This window comes from Callorhinus ursinus, unplaced genomic scaffold, assembly GCF_003265705.2.
Source record: "Callorhinus ursinus isolate GAN/ISIS: 27379988/994484 unplaced genomic scaffold, GSC_fseal_2.0 scaffold2, whole genome shotgun sequence".
NCBI classification, from domain to species: Eukaryota; Metazoa; Chordata; class Mammalia; order Carnivora; family Otariidae; genus Callorhinus; species Callorhinus ursinus.
In genome coordinates, this window is record NW_027397064.1 from 25299303 (window position 1) to 25321684 (window position 22382).

At 36.7% G+C, this 22382-nt stretch overlaps 1 protein-coding gene across 21 annotated transcripts in view; it reads right to left on the reverse strand.

Moving 5' to 3' along the window:
• Positions 1–546: 546 nt before the first annotated feature.
• MAP2 (microtubule associated protein 2) overlaps positions 547–22382 on the reverse strand; it is a 280936-nt gene continuing 259100 nt past the window's right edge. For 20 of the 21 annotated variants that reach the window (XM_073879249.1, XM_073879237.1, XM_073879247.1 and 17 more), the window contains 3 exons: positions 8821–8902; positions 4693–4805; positions 547–4471 (listed from right to left, as the gene is read on the reverse strand). In XM_073879249.1, coding sequence (XP_073735350.1) covers positions 4256–4471; positions 4693–4805; positions 8821–8902 — 411 coding nt within the window. In that variant the 3' untranslated portion in view covers positions 547–4255. Of the gene's footprint in view, positions 4472–4692; positions 4806–8820; positions 8903–10870; positions 10964–22382 lie in introns of all 21 variants that reach the window. The other variant, XM_073879298.1, reaches the window with a different exon arrangement.

Genomic DNA, 22382 nt, shown 5'->3' on the forward strand with positions numbered 1-22382 from the left:
TCCTACCCCACCCACCTGTGATAGAGAAAAGAATGTGACCCAACCATGGGTAATCAGCAGAAGTGAGCAGGTGACCCAAGGTTCAATGATTTTCAGACCCGAGATCTTGACTAGTGCTAGTGGGAAAGAGGCTTTCTTTGGTGGGTTGTGAAACCTGGAGCTCCCCAGTGACTATCATGAAAGAGCTGCTTGCCTTTAGAATAAAACTAACACAGAAGAAGCAGGGCTAAGATTTGGAAAAAGAAAGATTCTTAATATCTTTTAAATGCCTGGATCCATCCATGCCTGAGGTCTGCCTTGTTGGTTACTTGAGCCAATAAATTTGCCTTTATGATTAAGCCAATTTGATTTCAGTTTCTGTCACTTGCAACAGATAGCATCCTGCTAAATACAGTAGTAGATAAAGCCTGACACATGGTGGGGAGATAACTATAGCATTCTCATCATAATTTTTCCTTGGTTGGACTGAGCAATGTGTGTGTGTGTGTGTGTGTGTGTGTGTGTAATTTTTTTTTTCCCAGAGAAGAAACAATCTGAAACTATAAGTTAGGTGACAAGCAATTTTATTTTGCAAAACAATCACTATACAGCAACAAATACATTTGCAAATTTTGATTGAAAAACATGAACTAACTACAACCAGCCATTGAAGAAATGCCTTTCTATGATAACAGGCTCTAGAATTATCAGAAGAAAGAAACCCCCTAGAGATTTGTAGCGGCACGTTGGAACCTTGGAATCCCAGCATACAGAGTATACTTTTTGTTGATTTTTTTTCTTTTTGCTAAAGTTGAAGTAGATTTTCATGATTGACATTTTGTGAGTTTAAAAATAAGCTCTTTCCTGCAGAGGGACTTGGCCTCAACCTACACACTCAGGCTAAAAATCCTAGGTGTAAAAAAACAAACATCAGTGCTGATTTTAACACATCAGTTTTGGAAGGAATGCCTAGACTTTGCCTTTCCAAGCCACGAATCTATTTTTTTTCCTCTTGGCTACTTAGACCATGAATGGTTTATTTTCCTCATTTTTGTGGCATGAAAAATCGGACAAAAAGTGTAATTGTAGCAAGGTCGGAATCAACCGCTTTGAGATTATTTCTTTAACAATATTGACATGGATGTTATAATTTGGCTGATGATCCTATTTCCTGCTGTCTTACTGTATGAATGTGTGGAGGTCAGCTATCACCAGCAGATTCTTCCATTTAATGAGGTTCTCTCTTCAGCTTTCTTCAGCCATGCCGAGTTGGTGTTACACAGGTGTCTTGCTTGTGGGTGGGATTTCAGCCTATCACCCTGCTGGAACTCAGCAGGAGAATCCAGAGAGAGTTGGTTCCTAAATGAACAGGGCCTTTGAAACTCATCAACCACTCGGATCTTTCCTGCGTCATTATAAAGTACCCAATTATTGGTTGCAGGTGACCCAGAGAGAGTGAGTTCATTGAAGAAGCTGGCCTTTTAACTCTTCACAGCTCTGGATTACTTATGTATCCTTAAACAGGTTCTCAAAGGCTAAAGCCAGAGAGAAACTGGCAGTAATAGATCTAGAATTGGAACTATGAAGCTTTAATTTCTAGATCAGCGTATGGGTACCCCCACAAGAGTGGTGTTCAAAAAGCTTAATTTGCGTCGTTAATCTTGAGAGTGAAGGCAAGATAGGTTCCAACCCCTGTCCCCATAAGAAGACATTTAGCCTGTGTATTTCTCTCTTCTATTGGTACAAATTATCAGTTTCTTTTTGTTAACATTATAAAGAATCATATTTCCGTACAAAGGAAGGGCATTTATTCATTATAATTTTGCAGAGATTTGAAATAAACATTTGTTTTAATGCCAAATCTAGTATCTTAGGGCTTTATATAATCTGTATCTTGGGCATGTATTTGTAAGAAACAGAATTTTAATATGTAAAGCATAATTACTTATTCTTACCTTGTATAAAAAATGTAAACCAAGTTGGTAGAAAATACTTATTTTGTAGGTTAAAACTGTTCTAACCAGCTGTTAACTCCTTCTTTCTAGAGAGCTTTCATCACTACCTAACACTATCAAACATGTAGGAAAATACCATAGGTCTCCACACAACTACTCTTTCTTCTGCGATTTTCTAGTGCATTTCAAGGGAAGCTGATGAATAAAATGCTCAGATAGGTCAAATCCACATTATAGCAATTATTAGGCAGAAAATAGACACATCCATAGTCATACTCCCACAGTTTCTAATTTTTTGACTGTTGTGTAAAAGGATTGATTTATCAACACTTTCAGACATGTTTGCCTATGCAAAACCTATTAGTTGAGAATGAGTGCTATGTTTTTGCTCCTACAGTTTTTGTTTTTTGTTTTTTTGTGTTTTTTTTGGTGGAAGTCACATTGGTTGCAATATCCAGTGGGTCACAAAATGGCACCCGTGTCTCTGTCTTTGCATCCCTTGGCTGCTTTCCTAGATGCTACTCGTTTCCTAGATACTTCCTCGTTGCCTCATCCATGCTCATCACTTCCTCCTATATAGTCAGGAATTGATTCGACTCACGGGGATCAGACACCTATCAGACTATTTGCTTTTAATGGTTCAGAACCAACCTACCAGCCCCGAGCAAGAAAAAGAACAGATAAAATACTAAAAATACTCACCCAGACTGGTAACTGACTGCTTATTCAGGCCATTGACTATTTAATTGCTTTTCACAAGTCTAAGATGAATGATTTGTGAGAGGAATTAATTGGTGATTTCCCAGACTGTAGATTAAGTCACACCAGTATTACTAAGTCATAAAGTGTCCCTTCACAGAGGGCAATGTTGGAATCCTGGAAAAACTGATTTAGATATCTGTATCTCAAGTGTTGTGTGGCTATAACTTCTCAAATGAGTGTACTTGTCCTTTTTGATCAGGGTCTTTACTGTGGGTAAGGAAGCCAAATATTTTCTCTCAGATAATTCAATTAGCAGGCAATGTCTGGAAGAGCGGGGCAACATGTCCCAAACTCCCTCTGTTAGTTTCAACTTTAGCAAAGGGAAAAAAAAAAAAAGGAATCTTAAGAAGTCTGTTTCTTGAATGATTACAGGAATAAAACCCAAACTATTCCATAATTCAAAATGAGATGAATCCAAAATCTTAAACCAACAATCTGTAAACCCTTTTAATGTATAACTGGACCCACCCCCACAAACTCCATGTTGGTGAAAGCAAAGAAAAATAAATTTTCCTAGCATCACGGGAGAGACTTGTATCTGGCACTAAAACAGGGTTACAGCTCTGAGTTGTTACAGGAAGCAACTTCATGCTAAAACTTTTTGTTCTTTTTTAATGTATTTTTTTTAAATAGGGAAAGAACCCTGCTAACATCTACTTTCACATACCTAAAATTGCAACACCAAAGGGTGCAGGAGACACAGATACTGTGAATAAGGAAGTATAATATTCAAGTATATGAGGAAGTATCACAAATGGCCACAGAGAAATATATATATATTTATATCTATAATACTGTATCAAACAGATGGAAAGGGAGTGTGAAACTGGTAGTGTGGACACAAATCTAGCTGATCAACTGACATTCTAATCAGACGAGTCCATCCTAATGAAAGTGCTTCATTCCTAAGAGATGCACTTTTATATCGCTTCCTCAACCACAGCTCAAATGCTTCGTAACTATTTTTAATTAGTTAAATAATTTATTGGATTGACTTATACTCTGATATAATTATCCAGGTCCCAAATGTTAATAACTTAACTGAATCTTTCTTCCCATTTATACAAAATAACACTTTAAAAAAAAAACCTTATTTCTTACATGCTCTTTCCTTCCTGCAATCAGACTCCTTGATTTAATTTAACCTGTAATAAGTTAAAATGGGCAGCTTTTATCTTTTCACCCAGCAACAGAAGAGTGGAATGAGCAGCTTGGATTTCAACAAGGCCTTTCAGAATGTATGGATAGCCTTCAGGCACATGAAAGGTAAAAATGCAATTTTTAAAATAATAATACTCCATGCAAAACAGAGCAGAGCAAAAATAATTGTCCAATTGTACTCATGTAAAGCCAGTGTCTTCCTGTTGCAAATGGAAATCAAGTCAATTTCTGCATATACTATTCATTGTTTTTTATAAAATTGTAACAATAACTACAGTTTGGGAATGAGATTATTTATTTTATGGTTTGTAAAGAATGAATGTAACACCTGCTCAGAGCCCACTCCTGCCAAGAGCTCATGCCTAAATATTATTACTTCAATGCTAAATGAGAAATATTCACAAGCCCTGCTTAGCGAGTGCCGCAGTGACATCCTCGGCCAAAGTGGCAAGCTGAGGGGATTCGAGCAGGTTGATGCTTCCAGAAGAGGAGACATTGCTGAGTCGTCGGGGGGACGCCACGCTGGATCTGCCTGGGGATTGCGTAATGATCTCAGCTCCGTGGTCCACACGGGCCTTTGCATGCTCTCTGAAGTTCAACTTCTGGCTGTCGATCTGTTCAAGACAAACATCAGTCCTTGTTAACTCAAGCATCTTAACTGGCCCCTAGACCTTTCACTATTGTCTCAGAGCTGATGTTAATGTCACTTTTGTTCAGCTCTGCCATTCCTACTTCCTACATGTCCAGGCCTTTGATCGTGACTCATTTTGATGAGGAGTATTTCAGAAGGATTAAAAAGCAGAAGACAGGATCAGCTTACAACCTTGATTCTTACCTTAACGTTACCACCTCCAGGTACGTGGTGAGCATTGTCAAGTGAGCCGACTTTAGCTTGGGCCTTTTCTTTGAAATCCAGTTTTACACTCTCAATTTTCACACGCCCACCGCCTGTGAGAGAAGAAAGGCTTTTAAATGCCTTGCTACAGTGATATTTTCTACTTGGGGTGACTATTTCCCAAAAATGATTATATCAGATAGGTCATCATAAAGCACAGACTTAATTTACTCTCCTTTTAACCATGGATGTGAAAGGAATTTTTTAGAATTTCTAGTCTGTATCATTTTTCCCATATCACCCAAGGTAATGACATCCTTTTTGTACCATTATATGGCTTGACCTATGTATTAATATCTTTTTCTTCTAAGCCAAACTGAAGCCTGATTACCAGATAAGTTTCCAATGCACTTATCTATTTTGAAACTGATCGTATCTACCTTTGCTTTTCGGCTAATAAATTCTTCTTCATAATCTACCCATGTCTAACATAAAATATCAGAGGGGCTTTTCTTATCTGTATAATAAAAATTCTAAAAAGAACACAGTGAAAATATCCTATTTCATCCTTTCTAAAACTTGGAACATTCAATCTTTTACTCTTAAGGGAGCAAATTAACTTGAAATGAAGATCCTTATTCTTCTTCATGGTAATAGGTCATTTTTCCAAAAAAACAAAAAACAAAACCCCCCAAAAACAACAACAAAAACCCCCTAGAAACTATTAGGTTAGAAATGGTACACATATGGGTAATATATTCATTTGTAAATTTTCAACATTGATGGCTTGACTGATGAAATTGGAGTTGGAAGCTAAGTTGTTTATAACCAGTGAGCTTTGAGAATTTACCATTATCATTAGCAAATGGAGTGACAGGAAGAGAACCTTAGGAAATCCTACTCTTGTACAGTTGGCATAGGACCAATCTGACACTGACTTTGATCTGATAATGTGGTGACAGTTTTGACCATGGCATCTTTCTGAATGCTAATTAGTCTGAAATATGAGGATCTGCTGGTAGATGAGAGTGCAGAGTGGTGCCCCTATCTCTGTATGCCTTTTCCAGCTTGTAAATGCAGGGAGTTCAATTCCGGTAGGTACCCATTGTTCGTTAGCCTGTCCTTGAGCAACTTTGAGGGTCTGCTGATGTCTTTGACTTGAAAAGAAGCTGAATTAGACCCCTTTACCTCAGCACCTGAGATTTGCTTTCACTTTGATTAGCAATTTGGTTTTGGTTGTGTGCATTTCTTTGGAAGGCCAGTGGTAAATGACATGACTATCTATGATTATTACTGCTTCTGTTGTAGGATTTTGACTTGGGAGAAACATGGGGAAGATTTTTTAATTTTGGACTCTTGATGTTTATTTATCTCCATAGCCCAAAAGAAAGGTCTGTTAAGTCTTCACAGACTTAGACCTTATGGTATTTTTCTCATATGATACCTAGACATTTATACTGATACCCAACTACCTGGCTAGGGGCCCCTTGAAATTATATGGTGTTATTAGATTACATTTTGAAGATATATCCATTCATTCTCCTGAAGTTTTAGGATGTGCACACTGTTATTTAACTTGTGTTTATAGGAGACATGTACTTGTCCCTCCCTCAAAATATGCATTATTGCAGGAAGTGTTATTCTTCCAACATTTCACCTAGCCATATGGGTCTCTCGTGTTAGTTGTGATGGGATTAAGGTGATTCATAAAACATACTTATCTTGGTTAGAGGCTGGAGGATGTTGAGTTTCAACCTGATGAGATCAATTTTCTTGGGGTCTTTTCCATTTTTTTGGTAGCCTCTAGTAGAAATGACCTTTGCAAGCTTTCTTTTATGATTATATGTTGGACAGAGTTATAAACCTGTTAAAATTTTTACTGAACTCTATTTTGAGGGAGAGAAAAAAATGTAATATTGACCCAAAATATATTCAGAAAAGGAAGCTTGAGAAGTCTGTTTTTGTTGAAATCCTACTAGAAATTTTTATGTAACTGTTAGAGAAACCCATTTGAATTCCCAGATCTATGCCTTTGGCTCTGAAGAATTCTGGCATCTACCAGCAGTAATTGTGAAGGACTATAAACTTTATCAAGCTCCATATGCCCTAAAGTTGGGCTTCCATGTGTTGAACTGTTTCCTTTATTTTCTCCTTAGATATTCCACATTCCAAAGTAACTTTGTGAAAAGCTCGCCATTGTCAAAGATCGTTGTGTTAACACTTCTTTATGAATTCAGTTATCTGATTCAGTTCTTATAAAAGAGAGATCTAGATTTAGAAATAGGTGGGAGTCCATGACAATAGTCTTTTATGACCAATAAATCTTACATAGACTACTTCCTTAACTATGTCACATGTTCCTGTACATCAAGAGTCCAGTTGAATTTGGCTAATGGAATACTTACTGTCTCAATTAAAGAATCTAATATTTTCTTTTGCATTTTGGAAGAAAATAGGCAGTATGGCCAAATACCTCATTCCTACTGTTGACACAGCAGAGTCAACCAAGTATTTGTAAGCTTGAGTTATAGATCGTAGAATTGTGAAGATATGCAGTATGAGACCATGTCCCTGCCACCTCAGGAATGACAGAGAAGCTAATTCCAAGGAAGTGGTTCTGAATTTCGTACTGGAGATTGTTGGGGAACATCTACAAAAAGACGTGACACTGATTGACCTGAAAGCTGGACCTGGGAACTCGGAGGCTTCTCATTCCCTCCCCTGCTTGCCTTTCCTGCTCCCAGAGGCTGCTCCAAGGACAGAGCCTTGAGATAATGAGGTGATGTTGAGAACACCAACACTGCATGCATGACTAAACCCAGTTAAGGCTTCTTTATAAACTTTTAAGATTTGGTGGGCGGGTGTGAGGATCCATCTTGCTGCTACCCAAGAGAAGCCTCATATGTACGTTCCCTTTACTTATTAAAACTGCCACCTACTAACCTGGAGTGGCCTACCTCTTTCTTCAGTTTCTCCCTGTCTTCTGAGTACAGGTGCCAGTCTCAGAGTACACCAGGGAAGCTCCCAAGAGGGTTGTGAACCAGTAGAGATTCTGTATATGTATTACCTAACTCCTTGACTTGCTTTATGAACACCCTTTGTCAAAGTGAAGCCTGACTTCTAGACATGTTTCCAGTGCATTTATCCATTTTGAAACTTATCCTATCTACCTTTATTTTTCAACAAATAAATTCTTCTTAATAATCTTTTCTTGGTCAGAAATCTTTCTGGGCTTGATTGTTCTTATACTTTGTTTCTGATAACATTTGAGACAGTGATTAATGGGAATAACCTATTACATGGTTTAATTAAGATATCAAGCACACCAAAGGCTTCCTCTTGTCCATCTATAATTCAATGGTATATATTGTGTCAAAATATTCTCAAGAAAATGACAAATTTGACAGTTGTCCATTATTTACATATGCATGGAGGTAGAAGTTAGCAAAAATATATAATAATGATACTCAGAAAAAATGACTTATGTTAGATTTACACTTTAAAGAGGAAAAAATCCCCAACAAGTATGAATGTAAATTGTAGTTTAGATCATTAGTCCTATAGAAAAACAAGAGGCCAATGGTTAAATAAGTTGGGACAAGCACTGCGTCAAGCGATGGGTCAATTAAGCACTGCATTCTGCTGAGGATTCATAATGCTTACTGACCTACTGTAGGATCTGAGAAATTTAGCAGATAAATACTTTCATCAGCTTTGCTTAAACACAATCCTTCTTTCACATATGAAGACAAAATACTTCCATGAAAAATCTTTGGAAGTGCTGCTTTCGATCCATGTAATTATGTACGAATACATGGCCCAAGGTATTTTATAGACCATCTATTTCAAAAGAGCTCCAATAAGCATGTTGAGTACATAGAGATAAGTGCATCTTATATGCCTTTTAATTTTGAACGTGTCCTATGATATGTACCTCCTTGTGATAATTGAGTTTATTGCCCAAATGAAGATGCCTTAAAGTTTCTAACTTAAGTTTCTATTAATAAAAGCACGAGTTTTCAGGATTTTGAGACATTTTTCCAATTAGGTATTTCACAACAAAAATTCTGCTTGTTGATTTCTTAAGCAATTTAATATTTCCCAAACTACCAAGAAGCACTTATTTACCTGGCCTGTGGCGGATGTTCTTCAGAGAGCCACATTTGGATGTCACATGGCTTAGGTCTATCTTCTTGGTAACAATCTGTACCTGTATGAACCATATAAAATACACTTAAAATGGTTGAGACATGGGCAAGCCCCCAAGCTCATACATAAAATCCAGAAACATACCCAAACGCACAACATACGACAACACAGAAACCCAAACTCAAGTGCATACACACACATAGAAAAACATAACCTCCCAGTGTACTCCCACATTTGGTTGGAAAGAAGGACCAAAATGAAAGAAAATCCTAGAATAGAAGATTTTGTTAGTAGAAAACAGATCATGCCACAAGAGGATAGAAACACCTGGATTAATAAGGCAAGCTTCCACTCAGAGAACAAAGCCACACCATGTTAAACCTTTCCATAAGCAAAGAGCCAAGTGAAGAGATGAATTATTTTCTTAAAAATGATTTTTCCATAAAAGTGACCAACATTGCTCATAGTTACAAGAAGACCAACATTGCTTTAAGATATAAGAAAAAGAAAGATCAAAGCTTTTCTAAAATATTATTGTCATGTCTTGGCTAAATGGAATTTTTCTTATCCACCAAATTATAAAATGGTAGTAACATTTTTTTCTTGTGTTTTATTGAAGTTATCTCCTCTCCCCGTGTTAGAAACAGTGTTTTTCCAATTGTGGTGCACTGTCCATTGGCATCAGAAGTACAAGGGTATTACTGAATTGGAAATGGGGTCACAGAATCTGCATATTTGAACAAGTGATTCTTTTCTAGAGGAAAGTTTAAGACTATTGTTTTGGAGGTTGGAAGCTCCCCTATTTACTTTAAGATTGTTAGTTATCTCAATTTGTGCTTTGCCACCTAGCCTTGTAGGCCAGCAGGGCCTGCAGGAGAGGATAGGGGTTACCCTTTGACACCCTCCAGGTATTTCCCAGGACTAAGACTGCTTTTGTGAGAGTACCACACGGTTTGCACTTACAGTCAGGACACAGGGAGGAGCACCACCACGTCAATGTAAATACTGATCCTGAGGCTTAGCTCAGCACTCTTAAGGAGCCTAGCAAACCTTGCTATGGACTTCCTACAATAGTGACATTTTCATGCTCAGTGGAACTACTTCGAGCAACAGGGGACAGTTCCTGGTAGATGGCACTGGCTTGTCTCCCCTTTCACTGCTTGACTCCTCCAGCTGAGGAGCCAGGAGGCAAGAGTTATTAACAGGCGAGAATTCTGGACTTGACACTCTAAACTGAGTCACAGATGGCCAGAATCTGAGGTTTAGGTGACAAGGATCCATAGAATAGAGAATCAGCCTGGGTCACCTTTATTATTCTTATTTTGTGAAGAATCATGCTTCCTTTACCTTGAGTTTCACTGTTTCAGCTCTGCCTTAACTCTGAGAAACATGCATTCATCTTTCCCTTCCTCTCAAAGGATATTATTTCTGCCCAATTCAAGACACAGAAAAAAAAATCCCATCAAGACAAAGTTTATACTGGGACTTGAATCCTTTCACTTTGAATGACAGATGAATTGTGCTTCACTAGTTTTGCATTATTCCAAATGATACCCTAACTCTCATGAATAGTGATGCACAAAAGATTGACATTACACACTTTGGGTACTTTCAAGTATATCAGTCTTTTCAAGAGTAATTGAAATGGAGCCATAAAAGTGTATGCCCAGCTGATGTTTGCAGGGGAGTAGAGACAGCATGAGGAGATACCTTGAAGCCAAAGGCCAGCAAACAAAATTGGCAAGTGAGGTGAGGTGGGTTTGCCATCCCCCTGAAAGACAGGATGCAGCCCAGTAAGGTTTTATTCCTCAACTGAAAGCAAGAAATTTGCTGATAAATCTTTCAGGGAAGGATGGGAAGCCCACCAGCAAAAATGCAAGGGTGACAAGCTCCCAGACCAGGGGACATGTGGAGCAGCAACAAGTAGTGGGGTGTGTATTGGGAGAGACGCAGGAAAAGAGACAGGGGGCTGGCTGTGCAGATGGCTCCACACAATCAGGCTAGCTTTCTAATAGAAGCTTCTACTTACATTTCCGCCCCCAGCAGAATGTTTGATGTTATCCTTGGAACCACATCGGGACTGAACCTTGCTAAAATCGATCTTCTTGTTTAAAATCCTAACCTAAAAGGAATTGGAGGTAACTTCACTGTGCATTTTTCTTTCAGTATGCTGGGCATAGGGAGCCAATATGCGTTAGTGCCAAGGAGGCTCAAAAATTCCTTCCACCTATATAATCATTTAAGAGAAAAAAACTAACACTGGAATTGAAGAATAGATCTATCATTTAATATGAGCCCTAGTCCCCTGAACCCCCAAGGGCCAAATGCTCAAGAACTTTAGATATCTAAGTTATAGGCAGTTGTGACCTGGAAACAATTAGAAGGAAAGAAAAATAAAAGTTGGATTATCTGTGACTGGGAAGCTTCCAATATTGTGGGCAACACTGGGACTCAGTTTCCACTCTATAAAAGGTCCAATAGTGTAGTTCAGTATAGTTCTTGCCCTACTCCCGTTCAATCCTACAGTGTCAGCCATCGCAATTATAAATCACCTGGTACACTTGATTGTATTATTGGTCCACCTGGCACAGGTGAGGTTCATGACTGGATGGGCTGAATGCCACAGATGAGGGTTCTCATTTGTCCAGCAGAATGCTTGCTTTCCCAAGAGGGTCAACAAGGGGGCTCAGGGACTCCTCTGCTGAAAGGGCTTTACTATTGCCTTGCAGATTTGGCTCAGTGGTCTTCTGAAAGTCTTCTTGCTGACAGCTGCTCATAAATAGCCATAACCCTTGGATGGTTGGTGCAAAAGCATTCTTTCCATTATTTTAGAGGGGAGCAAATCAAGGGCCACTAGTTAACTGACTTACAGTAGGTCATGTAGAAGTAGTCCAGGCCTTGGCTAGGTCCAAAAGATATGAGGTTAGGTGTTTTATTTCTATTTTCAGAAAGTTCAGTATTCATCTTTAAGACAACAGCAAATCTAAATCTGGACAGATATTATTCTGGTGTAATGTAATGTGCAAAGTAATAGCTCTGGTGACAATTTCTATGTATCTTAAAATTTGCATGTTTTGGAGAGCACATGAGCATGGAAAGAAAGGTTTATTTTTGTGTTTGTTTGTTTGATTTTACTTTGGCCACTTCTACTCCTCTCCCCATGTGCCCTTAATAGCTAAAGAGAAATTATGTTTTCAATGCTTTAGGGGAAAGTTTGTCCTCTTATTTTTTTTAAGATTTTATTTATTTATTTGACAGAGAGAGACACAGCAAGTGAGAGAACACAAGCAGGGGGAGTGGGAGAGGGAGAAGCAGGCCTCCCGCTGAGCAGGGAGCCCGATGCGGGGCTCGATCCCAGGACCCTGGGATCATGACCTGAGCTGAAGGCAGACGCTTAAAGACTGAGCCACCCAGGCGCCCCAAGTTTGTCCTCTTATAAAAAATGCTAAATAAATACATCCTAGATATACAGCCATCTCCAAGAGTGGTATCACATCTCTTGGTGTTTGCAAAAAAGAGTAAAAATTTCAAGATGACATTGCATCCTGACTATTTTTAACCAGACAAAGCTTAAATCACAGTGCCTGTCTGACACTGATGAGAGAGCTTTTCCCTTACAGGGAAATATCATTGACAGCTCTCATTGGCAGCCCAAGGGAAGGGCTTCTTGTCAAAATCTAAAGTCAGAAAACATGATGATTGGGTCACTCTTTAGGGCATGATAAAAATCCCAATTTAAAAAGAAGGGGGGGAATATCACAGAGTGTGTATCTAACAATAAATGTAGTGGCGCGCTAAGAATTTCACATAAAATGTAGATGCCAATAACTTTAAGTCAACAAGGGCCATTACATTTCAATCCTCATAGATAAATTATTTTTAGAAAGCTAATAATTTTATTATTTCAAATAATAATACTTTTAATTATCTTCCGTGAGTCTCTATTTTGGCAATGAAATAGAATTCATCTAAGCCATTTTTCCTAATCCTTGGGGACATATAGGGTCTCATATTTCATTTGCAAATTTTAATTTAGAGATCATTAGAGTACAAATCAAGTGACTCATTACCCAGTGATCAAAGGCTCAATGTTAAATCTGATTCACTCGTTGCCAAAATGGAAATTCCAAATTCAATTGCATGAATTTGTTTGACTCTAACATTTAATCAACTGGCAATTTTTATGATTTCTAAAACAAATGATTCAAACCTCAAGGGGGCACATTGCCAGCATTACTTAGAGACAATTTAAATTTTAAAATCCTAAAACTTAGAGGCTGCCTTTTGTTCATTTTCCCCAGATTTTCTAAAGAATCATAGATTTTCTAGAGAAACAATTAGCTGGCCTTTTTCAATGGGAGACTTTCAATGTCTGTTCAATTCATAACGTGAAGCAGACCTTCGATAGGGATTAATGGCATATTCTTTACATATTTCCATATTTGCAATAGCTTCAGAGTATATTGCTTTTTTTTCAAATAAGGTAGAGGATGACATTCACCATTTTGCTTGATGGCCAAATAGACAGTAATGGAAATCACTTTGGGCACTGGATGCTTGATGCTCAGTAAGATTTATGCTCTAGCTTGACAACTTGCACCTAAACACCCACCTAGTCCGTGTGATGCACACTTATGCTTTAACAAAATTACAAAATACTTCATGCCAAAGATCTCTGGGATCATTTACCAATAGTTAACACTTTAGAGAGTTAATTTTACAAATACCAGCAGTCCTCAGAAACCATTGCATAAGATAGAAAAATAGATGGCTGCTGTGAAGGATAAAACTTTATTCCAGATTATTATTCTTATTATTATTATATTAAGTCAGAGAGTCAAGTTTTAACTTGACTTTTTGGGGGAAGGAATTTCCATTGAGCTTTTGTTTTCCTATATGTCAAGGGAAAATTATTTTAACATCTCAGAGATGGTCTAGAAAAAAAAATATAACAAACCTTTATTTGGTGAACTAATTTTCTATATTCATAATATGGAGGAAAAAATATTTGAATAATCATTATCCAAGGTTAACTCTAGACTACATTCTATCCTTGTCAATGTCTTTCGATCAAAATTTTTGGTTGCACTATTAATGTAAAATGGGGTGATTTGAAAGTGTGTGACAATCTTTCCTTCTGTGTACTTCACAGTGGAAGGGAAAAATGTATTATTTCAATCAAGTGAATCATCTTTCTAAAGCTCTGCTTTGTTCAAAATTCTCCCAAAGTCTCTATTTCCTATTAAACGCATCAAAACTTCTTAGGTAGGCAACCAGGTTTCTCAGAAATTCTGATTTTTGAGCCCTCTTCTCAAAACTTTACATTTTGGCCAGACTTTACATTCCATACTTTAAGGCCCTTGTTTACATTTTCAAGTTTGTTCCCATGCTTTCTTTATGTTATTATCTCTTGCTAGAATGCCCTCATTCCAAGTTAAGTCTGGAACTCATCATTCTTCAAGGATCAACCCAATCAGTTCCTCCCATGGGAGGCTGGCAAAAAAGGATTTCAGTTTCATGGACAAAGGTTGGTGACTTGCTTGCATTCAGAGTTGGCTTTTCGTTCACATAAGAGTCACATAAGCTTAAAGAGTTAAAAAGAATAGGTTAATGTAATTGAATAATTTAATCAGAATTATTTTATTTTACTTTTTACTAATTCTATCTTCCTCCACCATGCAAGGGAAGTACAGTGTAGTGACTTTCTGGATATTTCTGGTGTGACTCTAGTTGGTTTTATAATGATGGTTCAATTGAAATGATATGCCACTATACTCTCTCTGCATATAAGTTTAAATGCACCTTTAGAGAAATACACTTCTATTTTCCCGAAGCAAGGTTACTCTAAGAAAGGACAGGAAGACAAATGTAGGATATGTCTACAGGCAAGAACAAATCTGTCTTCCTAGAGATTAGTTGGAAATATGAAACATGTAAAATGAAAGAAAATGCAATCCTAATTTATAAGGGAGGGTACGTGCTATGGTGAGCGCTGTGAATTGTGCAAGACTGTTGAATCACAGATCTGTACTTCTGAAACAAATAATGTAATATATGTTAAGCAAAAAAAAAGAAGAAGATAGCAGGAGGGGAAGAATGAAGGGGAATAAGTCGGAGAGGGAGACGAACCATGAGAGACGATGGACTCTGAGAAACAAACTGAGGGTTCTAGAGGGGAGGGGGGTGGGGGGATGGGTTAGCCTGGTGATGGGTATTAAAGAGGGCACGCTCTGCGTGGAGCACTGGGTGTTATGCACAAACAATGAATCATGGAACACTACATCAAAAACTAATGATGTAATGTATGGTGATTAACATAACAATAAAAAATTAAAAAAAGAAAAACCAGAGGCATTAATCACAGTGTCAACTTGCATTTCTTAAGCAATGGGATTTTGATTTTTTTTTTTTTTGATTTGACACTCTCTGATGCTGCTTTCTTTATCAAAAGACCCACATGTCAGCTCAAGATAGCAAGAAATGGAGAGTAACTGGGGGTCCAGAAGTTTGGATTCTGTTCTTGGCTCTCCTACAAGATAGTGCTGGGCTCTACAGGCTTCCTCTAGGTATGAACCTCAATTGCTATTCCACTTCTTTATTCTTCATCCAATGTTGTTTTAGAAAGAATGCTTTTTTTTTTTTTTGAAAGGGTAGTAGTGGCCAGTAACCCTTCAATTTTATCAGAGATTAAGTTTTTCCTTTGGCTTTACATCATTTTTCAGGAGTGCTTAAAATGAAGCCTTTTTTTTTAAGTTTTTCTTTTTTTATTATTATGTTATGTTAGTCACCATACAGTACATCATTAGTTTTTGATGTAGTGTTCCATGATTCAAAATGAAGCCTTTCTTTGTCCTTGCATTACAAAAACACTTCTCTCTCTCTCCCAAAAGTATTTCCCATTCCATAGCATTCAGTTTTAATGAAAACTATTTATCTATCCTATATAGAGTCCTGAGATACCATATATTAAAACAAAAAAATATATGACCACATCAGATATTTCTGAAGAATGAAAGTTCTTTGGAATAGATGATGTTTTTCAAAGATTCATCTGTTAGCAACCCTGTGCTCAGATTAAAATGCATACAAACTTTATAGTCTATTCCAAATTTTAAATAACCCTGCCTATACTGACCAATAACTTCTTCAAAAATCAATGGATCAAATACAAGCAATAAATATATTGCAGTACATATTTAAACAGAAATAACAGTTCATGTCAAAACATACAATTCCACAGAGCTGTGAAGGAATAGGATGAGTTGGAGGGTCCATTAAAGGGTCAGACAAATTTTTATGCAGGCAACACAGAAAAGAACCACATTAAAAACCTAAATCATGCTGAAAATTTTGTAAAGAACTGTTTGGTGGAACAGACATTGAGTTTAGACATTGGCCTCACTGTTAAACATTGGCATTACATTTTTTTCTTCATTTCAAATTTTTAAGAAATTTTAAAGAATAGAGGGCCAAGCATAAAGGCAGTAACTTTTAAAGAGTTTGTTCAGTTGTTTGAAAACAACCTGAGATTCAAGACTGTTCCTATGTTCTTGCTTGGCTTGTAAATGAACAGCAAACAAAAAAAGGACTCTATAGGTCTCAACTTTGTAAACCCAAAGAGGTAATTCTTTTTCATAGTTTTTTAATAATTAATGTTTATAAAGCCTAGCTCCAGAACTTTTCATTACCCTACAAAAGATACTTCAACTATAGTTCTAAACACTCTGTTGCATAAAGACAGGGTCCGTGATATCAAGGAGCTTTCGTTTTGAGATAATGTTGACCTTCTCCCGCTCTCTCTTTCTCTCTCTCTCACACACACACACACAAACACACACACACACACAACCTTGTCAATATATCATAATGCATTTCAGTGAACAGTTTTCCTTCATACTGGCTTGACAGTATTTTAAAGCTCATGGGATATTTTATTACTTTTCTTATTTAGCACTTATTTGTAGCTCAATGAGATGGAAAGAAATGGCTTTGAAAGAACTTAAAAATTACACAAGGGCAAGGCACTAGGGGAAGATGAGAAATGAAAAAAAAAAGCCATTTCTTTTCTGCGTAAATGGTAGGGACCATGTCTTATTGTCTCATTCCCCTTTTGTCATAAAGTACCCAGCAGGGGCTTAGTAAATGTTTCACAACATGATGCCCATGTGAATGAGAAATAAATCTAAATACATTTCAATTCTCTTTAAGTTTATAAAATTTATAATTTTATAAATTTACTTCTATGTTACTAGTACTCAAGACCCTTCATAGTGGTGGCCATCATAATTTTATATAATGAGGAAAAAACCATTTCAGTATAATTTATTACTTGCCTCCAGCATTAACTCTATTTTGTCCTTGAATATAAAACTCAAAGCAACTTATTCAAATTAGATGTGAAAGGCCTAAAAAAGTCTCAAGATAATGCCTAAAACTTTATAAGAAAATATAAAAAAGATTCTTCTCTATATTTCACTCTTTTCATTCCCTCCTCCCTCTCTTTCATAGTGCTCCCTCTTCCCTAATTACATTCCTCTTACTTCGGAAGCACTGAGTTTTTACTCAAGTTCAGCTTGCCCTTTGTGGTACAAATAATTAAGGAATCTATTAGAATAACTAAACGAATATTTTTAATGAGCTCTAATGCAAAAATACTACCATACTCTAAGTAGAACCATGAATTTGAGAGCTTCAAGTGGCCTCAAGTTCTGCTTAAATGAGATATTGCTACATTATGATGGTGCTAATACATTAAATGAGATGGTGCTACAAAAAGAAGTGTATTTTGTTGTTTCTATTCTTTTTTTTTTTTAAAGATTTTATTTATCTTTTTGACAGAGAGAGACACAGCGAGTGAGAAAGAACACAAGCAGGGGGAGTGGGAGAGGGAGAAGCAGGCTCCCCGCCGAGCAGGGAGCCCAATGCGGGGCTCGATCCCAGGAGCCTGGGATCATGACCTGAGCCGAAGGCAGACACTTAACGACTGAGCCACCCAGGTGCCCCTGTTGTTTCTATTCTTATACAAGTATGAAACCTAAGGACCAGAGACGTCAGTATCTAAGGTCATATAATAGAAAAGCTGGGCTAGGAACTCAGCTCTTATATCCTGGTCTAATATTCTTTTAGCCAAAATTCACTGTGGTCCAAACATGGGAAGTTTCTTTGGGTCATAACTGTAATGGCACTAAGCATTCCCACTCACTCAACAAACCACTAGAAAGAATGAATCTCTCCGTGCATATGGTGTACCACCACATTCATTCAACTTTCACTCAACAAATATTTATTGAGCACCTACTATATATTGGACCCTGAAGACAGGATCAACCTCATCCTTGATTTCATGAAGCTTATAGTCTAGTAGGTGAGACAAGATGGACATTAAATAATCAGTTATACAATGGGATACTTAATTACAAGTGTGGTGAAAAGCACCGTCTACATCACGGAGAGCATTTCAGATCGAGGAAAGAGCAGATGCAGGGAGACCAGTTAAAAGAACTTAATGACTATTGCAGTGACATGGACAAGAGACAATGGATCCTGTGCTAGGGTGGTGCAGAGCAGACTAAGAGAAATGGGTGGATTTAAGCGCTATTCTGGACACAAAACCACTAGTACTTCATGATGGCCAGGATATGGGATGAGGAGAGGGAGATGAAAAGATGACTCTTAGGTTTGTGACTTGGCACAGTCCTATTATTTGAATAGGTGTAATGATATTTAAGAAGAATCATTTAACTTGAACTTTCCACTCTCAAATATCTATGTGGCATCATCCACATAGATGTTCCTAAAACATGCCAGGCCTGCTTCCACCCCAGGGCTTCTGCATGTGCAGTTTTCTCTGCCTGAAATACTCTCCCCCAGTTATCTACGTGGCTCAGTCCTTCAGTTCCTTAAAATATTCAAATTATCACCTTCTCGGGGCTTTCCTAGTCATTCTATCAAGAAATGTCATCTCCTCTCCACATATTTTAAACCTCTTCCTTGATTTGTTGTTCTCCTTCTCATTTTGTTACATATTTTTTCTTATGTAATATTTTCTGACTTGTTTTTCTTCCTAGAATGTAAATTCTAGGAAGGTAGGAATTTCAAAAATTTTTGTCTGTTTTGTTCATTGTTACATTCTCAGTACCTAGAACACAGCATGGAACATAATGGGTATTCAATAAATACTTGTTGAATAAATGATGAGTAAAATGAACGTACAACTTTGACTTTCTGGAATTACTGAGGAATTGCAAGACAGCTGACCATTTATTTTAAAGATGCCAAGGTAGATTTTAAAATTAATATTTCATTATTTGTCCTAGATATTATCTACAGGAATTTGAAAGTTAGTGTCTATACTCTACTTGTAAACATTGTTTTTAGAATTATTTTAAAAAATAATCTGTCAGTTGTAGGAGAATAAAAAATATGATAAGAAATACAACATAACTTTCCAAATTTAATGGTCTCAACTTTTCAACAGCGTATTACTCTAACACATTATCTGCATTAAATTATTTCACGTAAATATTATAAAAGATCAAAATCCTTAAATTTCAATCCTGATGTGATAGAACCTTGGTGTAGGAGGGAGTGTTAAATAGTGTTGCCATTCTCATGTTGTACAACCAAAGTTGCAGCAAACAAAACAATAACTATGGTGCGTTAAATTGCATACTTTGTAGAACAAGTGATTCTTCATTAAATACAACATTCTAGAACTTGAATTTATAGCTCAGCCTTTAAAGGATGTTATTAGAAGCCCTATATGCAAGATGTGGGTACTATAAGGACTTCTGTTTCTTACTCTGTGAAAATGTGGAAGTTGGACTATAAGGAGTGGAGTATCTCTGACATCCAATATTCCTTAATTCAATGGATCGGTATAGAAGTGAGGGATAGAAGATAGATTACTTTATTTCTAGAATGTGAGGATATACTTCATAGGTCCTAGTCTAATGGATTTATCCAAATCAATTTTTTTTAAAAAGATGCTGGGGCAACACTGACTGGGAAGGTAATAGATTGACAAATTCTATAAGATTCTTTATATAAAAGAGAAGTACTGTTCTCTTCTTGAACAGGAGTGACTTGCTTGAAGATGCCACCATCTTTTTTAGTCCACCTGACCTCACATGACTGACTGCTCCATTAATGAAGGAGAAGCATATAATTTACAAGGTGATCAATCAAATCCACAGACATGGCCTTGCAGAGATCATGATCTACCTAATAACCATCCTATCCAACAACTATAAATGGAAAGAGCCTTTGTGAAACCACCTCACCAGTAACTTTCAACTATGACAAGGGTACAAAAATTGTGATTTGTGTACTAGTCTTCATAAGGCTTGATGGAGAAAAAAAAAGAAACTTGTTAAAGAATGTAAAAGTATTCCACATAAACCAAAGCACCTATAAAAAAGCTGATGCATTGAGAGAAAAGGTAAGAAGTATCATTCACTGAGTTCCTGCCTAATTTTTTTATGCCACGCATTTAGAGAAATTGTTTATTTTCCTACTTTTGTTTAAATCAAGCAGCTGTGTTCTTCAAAAGCTAACACTACTTATTCTAAAATTTAGATTGAGATTTAATGTAGAATAGGGAGCTAACTATATTGAAATAGTTTTAAATTAATACACTTACTAAGACAGTCTTACCCGAGCCTTGAGTTAAATTAACCCAGGTCACTATTTACAGTGAATCTAAGATCGTGTTATGTTCTTTCCAGTAGAATGAATTTGCATTTCAGCTGAAAAGATTAACTTTATTGCTTTCTGTAAAGCTCCTCATGTTTTCAGCTCTTTTATCTATTCCATTAGGCATTGATTTGCCTCACTGAACTGAGCCACAAAGTTAAGGCTCTCTTCCAATACAAAATTGGACCTTTAATAGAAGTGACGATCACTGTGAGCATACAACCTATACATACAGAAGAGCAATAAATGCTCACACTGAGGCAAATAATAAGGCTTCCCAACTTGGAAAGTTGTTGAACTTCCAAGACAGATATATTTTTTATTATATATTTCCCTTCCCAATTCTTAATGACTGCACAAACAGCAGTAACATAGCTTTTAAAATTAAATCATTTACATACAATCTAACCACTCCAGATTTTATAACAATAGAGCCTGTGTGGAAGAATTAGAGTTACCTCTATAAATTTGCTCCCTCATTTATTAATAAGAATTGTGTGACTATTTTTCTCAAGATCTACAGACTGCCTATCTCCATTACAAAACTTGCCTCCTATAAAAAGTTCTGCTATTGCCCTGTCCTCTTCATTGATTCTGAGTTGACCACTGTCCATTCCAACATCCTAGGATTATCCAATTTATAATTGGGAATGACATGCCAGTAGCTTCAATTTTCCCAACAGAGTGAGTTATGGATCCTCAATCAGAGAATAAGGGTCTTTAGCATATCATCTTCATGATTTCTAAGAAGCTTTAACATAAAAATTTTGTCAAAACCTGCAGTTTAACATGTACAGAAAAAGAATCTCTCCTCATTCCTTGTGCTTGAGGCTTTTAAGGGGATAATGTTAAAGTGTTAAGTGATATATTTTTCCTACAAAGACAGTTCAACTGCAGTGCACCTCAACTTCCCAATTCATTTCCTCCTCCAATTTAAATGGATTATCCCATCTGTCACAAAATAGAAGGCAAATATCTTCCTTCCATCTGTTTCTTATGTTGGTGAGGAAATACCTCCTGGTTCTCTAACAAAAGTCACTTCATAACTCCACTGTTGTGGATTTTTTCCAAGTCATCTCCAGCTGAGATAGGATAATTTTGCAGCAGGTTTAACACTCGCCTTATGAAAGAAGAGATGTTCTTCAAGTGACACTGTGAATTTAAGGCTGTTTCTGTTCAGTAATTTTTGCATCATATGTCTTTACTAGTCATTAATTACCACAATCTCTAAGGCAGTTTTAGTTGAGTTCAAAAGAATAAGGTATCTTTATGTCAGTTTTATGAATTACTAAGTAGAGCAGAAGTCAACTGAAATTAGACATTAAAAAATTCACAGATAAGGTACAAGAAGCAGAAAGAAAAAGAAGTATTCCTATTTTTTGGCTTGGTTTAACCTTAGTGATTCTGGCAAAGCTGAGGTTAAAACCATTCTTCACGCCTCTCTACCTTAAGGAGTCATTTGAATAAGATCATATATTGTAGAATTTTCATGTCAAATTATACCCATAATTATTCCATCTTAGTTCAATTTTCTTTTTAGTTTCAAGAAAATATCTTAAGAGATAAATTATATTCCCTTGTGATTCTAAGAAGAAACATATTCTTTTCAGTATCAATATTTTCTGGAATATAAGCCAGTAAACCCCACATTTAAATATGGAAAATACTGCATACAAGGACATTTATAGAAGAGAACTGATTTTAAATATACATAATAGTTGCACCATTTTAAGAGGTATCTCACCAAAAGCTAAAATGATAAACTTTCAAATTGGCACTAAATTGATTTTATTCAACTTAGTCTATTATTTATGTATAAATATAAAACAATATAGCATTTGGATATT